This window comes from Oncorhynchus tshawytscha, unplaced genomic scaffold (genome assembly GCF_018296145.1).
Source record: "Oncorhynchus tshawytscha isolate Ot180627B unplaced genomic scaffold, Otsh_v2.0 Un_contig_10252_pilon_pilon, whole genome shotgun sequence".
NCBI classification, from domain to species: domain Eukaryota; kingdom Metazoa; phylum Chordata; class Actinopteri; order Salmoniformes; family Salmonidae; genus Oncorhynchus; species Oncorhynchus tshawytscha.
In genome coordinates, this window is record NW_024608351.1 from 13,749 (window position 1) to 24,017 (window position 10,269).

The 10,269-nt window shown below is 43.4% G+C and overlaps 1 protein-coding gene across 1 annotated transcript; it reads left to right on the top strand.

The window, feature by feature from the left end:
* Nucleotides 1-4,255: 4,255 nt before the first annotated feature.
* Nucleotides 4,256-6,135, top strand: LOC112240596 (stonustoxin subunit beta-like). The gene is made up of 3 exons (XM_042313066.1): nucleotides 4,256-5,031; nucleotides 5,217-5,263; nucleotides 5,464-6,135. Exons 2-3 carry the CDS (start codon nucleotides 5,242-5,244, stop codon nucleotides 6,018-6,020), a joined length of 579 nt encoding a protein of 192 aa, XP_042169000.1. The 5' UTR covers nucleotides 4,256-5,031; nucleotides 5,217-5,241; the 3' UTR covers nucleotides 6,021-6,135.
* Nucleotides 6,136-10,269: the final 4,134 nt, after the last annotated feature.

Consider the following 10,269-nt stretch of genomic DNA (forward strand, 5'->3'; position numbering starts at 1 on the left):
GATTTGTCCGTCGGAATGCCGGATGGTAAAGCGTGATTCATCACTCCAGAGAACGTGTTTCCACTGCTCCAGAATCCAATGGCGGCGAGTTTTACACCACTCTACCCGACGCTTGGCATTGTGCATGGTGATCTTAGGCTTGTGTGCAGCTGCTCGGCCATGGAAACCCAATCCATGAAACTCCCAACAAACAGTTATCGTGCTGACGTTGCTTCCAGAGGCAGTTTGGTACTCGCTAGTGAGCTTTGCACCCGAGGACAGACAATTTGTACGCGCTTCAACACTAGGCGGACACGTTCTGTGAGCTTGTGTGGCCTGCCACTTTGCGGCTGAGCTGTTGTTGCTCCTAGACGTTTCCACTTCACAATAACAGCACTTACAGGTGACCGGGACAGCTCTAGCAGGGCAGAAATTTGATGAACTGACTGTTGGAAAGGTGGCATCCTATGACGGTGCCATGTTGAAAGTCACTGAGCTCTTCAGTAAGGCCATTCTGCTGACAATGTTTGTCTATGGAGATTGCATGGCGGTGTGCTCGATTTTATATAAAGTTGAAGTCAGTAGTTTACATACACTTAGGTTGGACTCATTAAAACTCGTTTTTCAACCACCTCACAAATTTCTTGTTAACAAACTATAGTTTTGGCAAGTCGGTTAGGACATCTACTTTGTGCATGACACAAGTAATTTTTCTAGCAATTGTTTACAGACAGATTATTTCACTTATAATTCACTTTATCACAATTCCAGTGGGTCAGAAGTTTACATACACTACACTACGGTTACATACACTGCGGTTTGCTACTGCACATGGGGACGAAGATCGTACTTTTTTGGAGAAATGTCCTCTGGTCTGATGAAACAAAAATAGAACTGTTTGGCCATAATGACCATCGTTATGTTTGGAGGAAAAAAGGGGAGGCTTGCAAGCCGAAGAACACCATCCCAACCGTGAAGCACGGGCGTGGCAGCATCATGTTGTGGGGGTGCTTTGCTGCAGGAGGGTCCTGGTACACTTCACAAAATAGATGGCATCATAAGGAAAGAAAATGATGTGGATATATTGAAGCAACATCTCAAGACATCAGACAGGAAGTTAAAGCTTGGTTGCAAATGGGTCTTCCAGATGGATAATGACCCCAAGCATATTCCACATAATACAGAATGACATAATACAGAACATCATTAGACAAGAACAGCTCAAGGACAGAACTACAGTACATACACCACCCTGGATGGTTCCGACCTTGAATATGTGGACATCTATAAGTACCTAGGTGTCTGGCTAGACTGTAAACTCTCCTTCCAGACTCATATCAAACATCTCCAATCGAAAATCAAATCAAGAGTCGGCTTTCTATTCCGCAACAAAGCCTCCTTCACTCACGCCGCCAAACTTACCCTAGTAAAACTGACTATCCTACCGATCCTCGACTTCGGCGATGTCATCTACAAAATTGCTTCCAACACTCTACTCAGCAAACTGGATGCAGTTTATCACAGTGCCATCCGTTTTGTCAGTAAAACACCTTGTACAACCCACCACTGCGACTTGTATGCTCTAGTTGGCTGGCCCTCGCTACATATTCGTCGCCAGACCCACTGGCTCCAGGTCATCTACAAGTCCATGCTAGGTAAAGCTCCGCCTTATCTCAGTTCACTGGTCACGATGGCAACACCCATCCGTAGCACGCGCTCCAGCAGGTGTATCTCACTGATCATCCCTAAAGCCAACACCTCATTTGGCCGCCTTTCGTTCCTGTTCTCTGCTGCCTGTGACTGGAACGATTGCAAAATCGCTGAAGTTGGAGACTTTTATCTCCCTCACCAACTTCAAACATCTGCTATCTGAGCAGCTAACCGATCGCTGCAGCTGTACATAGTCTATCGGTAAATAGCCCACCCATTTTTACCTACCTCATCCCCATACTGTTTTTATTTATTTACTTTTCTGCTCTTTTGCACACCAATATCTCTACCTGTACATGACCATCTGATCATTTATCACTCCAGTGTTAATCTGCAAAATTGTAATCATTCGCCTACCTCCTCATGCCTTTTGCACACAATGTATATAGACTCTCTTTTTTTTCTACTGTGTTATTGACTTGTTAATTGTTTACTCCATGTGTAACTCTGTGTTGTCTGTTCACACTGCTATGCTTTATCTTGGCCAAGTCGCAGTTGCAAATGAGAACTTGTTCTCAACTAGCCTACCTGGTTAAATAAAGGTGAAATAAAATTAAAATAAAATAAAATTTATATCAGCCCTTTGATTACAATTAAGAGCAAAACATGCTGCTCTGTTCTGGGCCAGCTGCAGCTTAACTAGTTCTTTCCGGGCAGCACTGGACCACACGACTGGACAATAATCAAGATGAGACAAAACTAGAGTCTGCAGAACTTGCTTTTTGGAGTCTGGTGTCAACAAAGCAGAGCATCTCTTTATTATGGACAGACCTCTTCCTATCTTTACAACCATTGAATCTATATGTTTTGACCATGACAATCTAAGGTAAGGCCAAGTAATTTAGTCTCCTCAACTTATTCAACAGCCACACCATTCATTACCAGATTCAGGTCTAGCACTTAAGGAATGATTTGTACCAAATACAATGCTCTTAGTTTTAGAGATGTTCAGGACCAGTGTATTCCAAAACAGACTACAACTCTTTGTTGAGGGTTTCAGTGACTTCATTAGCTGTGCTTGCTGATGCGTATATAGGATCATGTGGCATCAAGCCTCCTGCTGATTCCCCTGAGTTGGCGTTACATTAGTCTAAATTGCGAGGAGCATTCGAGGAAAAGTCTGGAACATTTGTAGAGGAATGAGCCCATGAACTGTGTGTGTGGCAGACAAGGCACTGCGCAGTGGGGGTCTGGGTCTCTGTGGGGGCCCCCTGCCGTGTGGCGGGTGTGTAGGGGCCCCGGCTGAGATTTGCCGTCATTAAGGGCCCCTACTCCCTGTGACATGGGGCTACTCATTATGGCTGTAGGAGCTCAGTCTGAGACATGAACAGCCAATACTGAAATACTGAAAAATACCCCCTCTGTTATTGGTAATGGTGAGAGGTTAGCTGTTTTGTTGTAGTCTTTGTAACTTTGTCACTCATCATTTTTATTAATCATGGCATCACCAGGATTAATTCATTAGTGTTCAGAAACATGTTATCTACTCACTTAGACAGAAGATTAATCCAGTCATCATCCACCATTCAGCTACTATTGGGCAAAACATAACCCAAAACACAACCACCACAAACTGCAAATGCAATCAACAAGTTTCGAACCAAATACTAAACATTGACTACTTTAACCTTCATAAGGCTCCTTTTTTCTCCACTTCCTGTCTGAATGACGTGCCCAAAGTAAACTGCCTGTTACTCAGATCTTGAAGTAAGGATGTGCATTTAATTGTTACCATTGGAAAGAAAACACTTTGAAGTTTGTAGAAATGTTAAAATAATGTAGGAGAGTATAACACAATAGATATGGTAGGAGAAAATCCAAAGAAAAAACAACCAGAATTTGTTATTTTTGAGAGACCATGCTCTTCCAATGGCCAGTATAAGGGCATACTCAATTCTACCTCCCATGATGCAATTCCTATGGCCTCCACTGGGTGTCAGTAGTCTATGTTCAATGTTTCAGGCTTGTAACTTAAATAATGAAGAAGAAATAACAGTTTTAGTACAGAGACACAGTCTTGAAAATCAGTGTTTACATGTCAAGAAGACAAGGCTCACCTGCTAAAATTGGTTTCCTATTCAACATACTTCTTTGCGGTAGAAATATTATAGTTTCATTACATTTTAGAGTATCTGAGGATCAAATAGAAATTTATTTTGACTTGTTGAAACAAAGTTTAGGGGTAGGTTTTCGGATTCCTATCTTGGCATGTTGAACGAGTGGATTTACTCAAATCAATGGTGCCAACTAAACAGACTTTTTGGGATATAAAGAAGGATTTGATCTCACAAAACAACAGTACATGTTATAGCTGGGACCCTTTGGATGACAAATCAGAGGAAGATTTTCAAAACGTAAGTGAATATTTTATTGCTATTTGTGAATTTATGAAACCTGTGCTGGTGGAAAAATATTTTGTTGTGGGGCTCCATCCTCAAACAATCACATGGCATGCTTTCACTGTAATAGCTACTGTTAATCAGACAGTGCAGTTAGATTAACAAGAATATAAGCTTTCAACCGATATAAGACACTTTTATCTACCTAAATGTTTAATATCCATAATTTTTACGATTATTTATTTGAATTGCGCGCCCTCCAGTTTCACCGGAAGTTGTCCAAATAGTGGGACGCCTAGGCTTAAGAAGTTTTAATACACTATTAATGAATTTGTCAGAATACCTATGACTTCTCCAAATGGGGGGACTAGATACATAAAGTGCTTTCATTTCTAAACGGTGAAAGAGATATGTATGAAAATCCCCTTGAATTACATTATACTCAACACATATTAAACATTTGATCTCAAATCCAAAATGCTGGAGTATAGAGCCATATTTAAAATGTTAGCTTCAATGTCAAAATAGATATGGTGTGGACTATATACTCAATACAATCTAAATCTGATACCTCACTGTCTGTATTTTGACTGATACTGCTTTTTAAACTGGTCTGGTCAGTCTAATCAAATATTTGTACTTGATATTTTTCTCTCTACAGGCAATACTTTGATAAATTGTTATTTCTAATAATGATACGTTCATTTATGAATAGATTGCCAGGTTTCAGGACACTGATATATCTGAATATTTAGAAAAAAATATACTACCACTATTTTCACCACCAAGAATAGCAGTGTGATTTTTAAAATTATTTTACTCTTTGCAGGCTTTCAGGCTGTCAAGTCACAGAGGAAGGCTGTGCTTCTCTGGTCTCAGTTCTGAGGTCAAACCCCTCACACCTGAGAGAGCTGGACCTGAGCTACAATCACCCAGGAGACTCAGGAGTCAGATTGCTCTCTGCTTGGCTGGAGGATCCACACTGCAGACTGAAGAAACTCAAGTATGTAGCTGGTTTATGTCAATGTTCATATCAGACATGTTTAAGTTATCAGGCTAGTTAAGACAAACATTATTACCAGCTCGTTGGCCAACGTTTTATGCTGAGTGTGTGTGTGTGTGTGTGTGTGTGTTTGTGTGTGTTCACATGGATCACTCAATGACAGTATGTTCTTCTGCTTACCGCAGTGTGGACAATTGTGGAGAGTATACAATGAAACCTGGGCTTAGAAAATGTGAGTGTTGACTGCTGTGAAGAATATGATTAAGAATAGGTCTTAATTCAAGTTAAGTCAAAGACCACCATCATTACTTACTTGGTCATATTAAATATAAGCTGCAGTTCTACAGAAGCAGAAATCACAGACACCAAAGTTTAGAAATTCTAATGTGAATGATGATGATTTCTAATATTGTGTCTGCTTTCATCCATCAGATGCCTGTGATCTCACACTGGACCCAAACACAGTAAACAGACTCCTCTTTCTGTCTGAGGAGAACAGAAAGGTAATGCGTAGGAGAGACGAGCAGCCTTATCCTGATCACCCAGAGAGATTTGACTACTGGGGACAGGTGCTGTGTAGAGAGGGTCTGACTGGGCGCTGTTACTGGGAGGTAGAGTCGAGCGGGAGTGAGGCTGATATAGGAGTGACATATAAAGGAATCAGCAGGAGAGGAAAGGGTAAGGACTGTCTGATTGGGTTTAATGACAAGTCCTGGCATCTGTTTTGCGCTGACAACATTTACATGGCCGTGCACAAAAATAATCACACTATCATAGACATTCCCCCCTCCAGTTTCCATAAAGTTGGAGTGTATCTAGACTGGCCAGCCGGCACTCTGTCCTTCTATAGAGTCTCCTCTGACACACTGACCCACCTGTACACATTCTACACCACATTCACTGAGCCCCTCTATCCAGGGTTTTATGTTTATGATGTTACCTCCTCAGTGTCCCTGTGTCAGGTGGTCCCTGTGTCAAACACAACATGATGTTTCACTCTGGTCATGTGTTTTATGTTTGATCACAATATGACATTTAAATACATGGAGTAACACACCCGTTTGATCCAGTTTATTCCTGTAAATAAAAACCATGGTAACTCTGTGTCTGTCTCTTTCTGTGATCCTGCACCCTTGTGAGAACGGTTCAGATGCACCACACACACACACACACACTGGACGCTGTACACACACACACACACACACACACACTGGACGATGGACACACACTGGACACACACACACTGGACACACAGACTGAACTCATACACACAGGACACACACAAACTGGACACACACACACACACACTGGACAGGTCACACAGACACTGGACACACACACTGAACTCATACACACAGGACACACACAAACACTGGACACACACACACAGACACACACACTGACACACACACACAAACTGGGCACACAGACACACACACAGGACACACACACACAGGACACACACACACACAGGACACAAACACACCAACAGAACACAACACACACACACACACAGACACACACTGGACACAAACACACACTCGAACATCCCACACACACTGGAAACACACACACTGGACACACACACACACATACTGGACACATACCCTGGACACACACACACACACACACACTGGACACACACACACACAGTGGACAGGTCACACAGACACTGGACACACACTCACACACTGTAACATCACACACACACTGGAAACACACACGCTGTACACACACACACACACACTGAAACACACACATATTGGACACACACACACACACACACACACACACACTGGACACACAAACACACAGGACACACACATACACATACACTCACTGGACACACACTGGACACACACACACTGGACACACACACACAGGACACACACACACAGGACACACTCACACAGGACACACACACACTGGACATGCTAGACACACACACACACACACAGGACACACACACGGGACACACAAGTGGGACACATACACACGCGGGACACACACACTAACACACTGGACACACACACACAGGAAACACACACTGGACACACACACACGCACACACACACACACACTGGACACACACACATTCACACACACCCACACACACACACTGGACACACACACATACACATTTGTATTTATTTTGGATACCCATTAGCCGCTGCTAAAGCAGCAGCTACTCTTCCTGGGGTCCAGCAAAATTAAGGCAGTTAATACAATTTTATAACATTATAATATGTTCACATATTTCACAAGACACTGTGTGCCCTCAGGCCCCTACCACGTATCTACAGTACTAAATCCATGTGTATGTATAATGTGTTATTGTGTGTGTGTGTGTGTTGTGTGTGTGTGTGTGTGTGTGTGTGTGTGTGTGTGTGTGTGTGTGTGTGTGTGTGTGTGTGTGTGTGTGTGTGTGTGTGTGTGTGTGTGTGTGTGTGTCAGTGTGTGTGTGTGTGTGTGTGTGTGCCAATGTTTGTGTTGCTTTACAGTCCCCGTTATTCCATAAGGTATTTTTTAATCTGTTTTTTAAAATCAAATTTTACTGCTTGCGTCAGTTACTTTATGTGGTATAGAGTTCCATGAAGTTATGGCCTGAGGCACACACTCTCTAATAGGCTTAAATTGAAGATGTGGCAAATAGGAGTGCCAATATCGTCTGCTATTATCCTCAGTAATTTTCCATCTAGATTGTCAGACCCCGGTGGCTTGTCATTGTTGATAGACATCAAAAAACGTTCACCTCTTCCACACTGACTTCACAGAATTCAAAAGTACAATTCTTGTCTTTCATAATTTGGTCCGATATACTTGGATGTGTAGTGTCAGCATTTGTTGCTGGCATGTCATTGCTAAGTTTGCTTATCTTGCCAATGAAAAAGTTATTAAAGTAGTTTGAAATATCAGTGGGATTTGTGATGATTGAGACATCTGACTCAATGAATGAAGGAGCCGAGTTGGATTTTTTCCCCAAAATTTCATTTAAAATAGAGCCCTTCTTTATAAACTGGTCTGGTCAGTCTACTCCAATATTTGTATTATACATTGTTCTATCTACAAGCAGTACTTTGATAATTTGTCATTTCTGATGTAATGACACACCCATTTCTAAATAGATACATGACAGCACACTGATATATATGAACATTTTAAAAAGAAATGCTACTATCTTCACCACCAAAGTGTGATTTTTAAAATTATTTTACTCTTTACAGGCTGGCAGTCTGTGGAGTCACAGAGGAAGGCTGTGCTTCTCTGGCCTCAGCTCTGAAGTCAAATCCCTCACACCTGAGAGAGCTGGATCTGAGTAACAATGACCTGAAGGATTCAGGGAACTGAACTGTGTCATCTGCAAACTTAACGATGGTGTTGGCCAGTCGTGCCTGGCCATGCAATCGTGGGTGAAAAGGGAGTACAGGAGGGGACTGAGCACGCACCCCTGAGGGGCTCCAGTGTTAAGGAATAGCATGGCAGATGTGTTGCTACCTACCCTCAAAACCTGGGGGTGGCCCGTCAGGAAGTCCAGGATCCAGTTGCAGAGGGAGGTGTTTAGTCCCAGGATCTTAGTGATGAGCTTTGAGGCTACTATGGTGTTGAACACTGAGCTGTAGTCAATGAATAGCATTCTCATGTAGGGGTTCCTTTTGTCCAGGTGGGAAAGGGCAGCGTGGAGTGCAATAGAGATTGCATGTGGATCTGTTTGGGCGGTATGCAAATTGGAGTGGGTCTAGGGTTTCTGGGATAATGGTGTTGATTTGAGCCATTACCAGCCCTTCAAAGCACTTCATGGCTACGGACGTGAGTGCTACGGGTCTGTAGTCATTTAGGCAGGTTGCCTTCATGTTTTTGGGCACAGGGACTGTGGTGGTCTGCTTGAAACATATTGGTATTACAGACTCAATCAGGGAAATGTTGAAAATGTCAGTGAAGACACCTGCCAGTTGGTCAGCACATGACCGGAGCACACGTCCTGATAATCCGTCTGGCCCCGCAGCCTTGTGAATGTTGACCTGTTTTAAGGTCTTGCGCAGGTCGGCTACGGAGAGTGTGATCACACAGTCGTCCGGAACAGCTGGTGCTCTCATGCATGCCTCAGAGTTGCTTGCCTCAAAGCGAACATAGAAGAGATTTAGCTCGTCTGGTAGGCTCGTGTCACTGGGCAGCTCGCGGCTGTGCTACATGTTGTAGTCTGTAATAGTTTGCAAGCCCTGCCATATAAGGTGAGCGTCGTATCCGGTGTAGAATGATTCAATCTTAGCCCTATATTGACGCTTTAACTGTTTGATGGTTCGTCGGAGTGCATAGCAATCTGGTGTCCGAGTTGGTCATGGGTTCACCTCAGTCACGCTCAAGGTCCTAAACGATATCATAACCGCCATCGATAAAAGACAATACTGTGCAGCCGTCTTCATCGACCTGGCCAAGGCTTTTGACTCTGTCAATCACTGCATTCTTAACGGCAGACTCAATAGCCTTGGCTTCTCAAATGACTGCCTCGCCTGGTTCACCAACTACTTCTCAGATAGATTTCAGTGTGTCGAATCGGGGGGTATGTTTTCCGGACCTCTAGGAGTCTCTATGGGGGTGCCACAGGGTTCAATCCTCGGGCTGACTCTCTTCTCTGTATACATCAATGATATCGCTCTTGCTGCTGGTGATTCTCTGATCCACCTCTACGCAGACAACACCGTTCTGTATACATCTGGCCCTTCTTTGGACACTGCGCTAACAAACCTCCAAACGAGCAACAAAGCCATACAACACTCTTTCCGTGGCCTCCAACTGCTTTTAAATGCTAGTAAAACTAAGTGCATGCTCTTCAACCATTTGCTGCCGGCACCCTCCCGCCCGATTAGCATCACTACTCAGTTCTGACAGTTCTGACTTAGAATATGTGGACAACTTCAAATACCTAGGTGTCTGGTTAGACTGTAAACTCTCCTTCCAGACTCACATTAAGCATCTCCAATCCCAAATTAAATCTAGAATCGGCTTCCTATTTCACAAAAAAGCCTCCTTCACTCATGCCGCCAACATACCCTTGTAAAACTTACTACCCTACTGATCCTTGACTTCGGCGAACACTCTACTCAACAAGTTGGATGCAGTCAATCACAGTGCCATCCGTTTTATCACCAAAGCCCCATATACTACCCACCACTGTGACCTGTATGCTCTCGTTGGCTGGCCCTAACTACATATCCGTTGCCAAACCCACTGGCTCCAGGT

Excerpts from the sequence above, each read along its gene's own strand:
- LOC112240596 (XM_042313066.1), top strand. The coding sequence starts at position 5,242 with ATGAAACCTGGGCTTAGAAAAT. Across the intron at positions 5,264-5,463 it reads GAAACCTGGGCTTAGAAAAT|ATGCCTGTGATCTCACACTG; the intron begins GTGAGTGTTGAC and ends TTCATCCATCAG.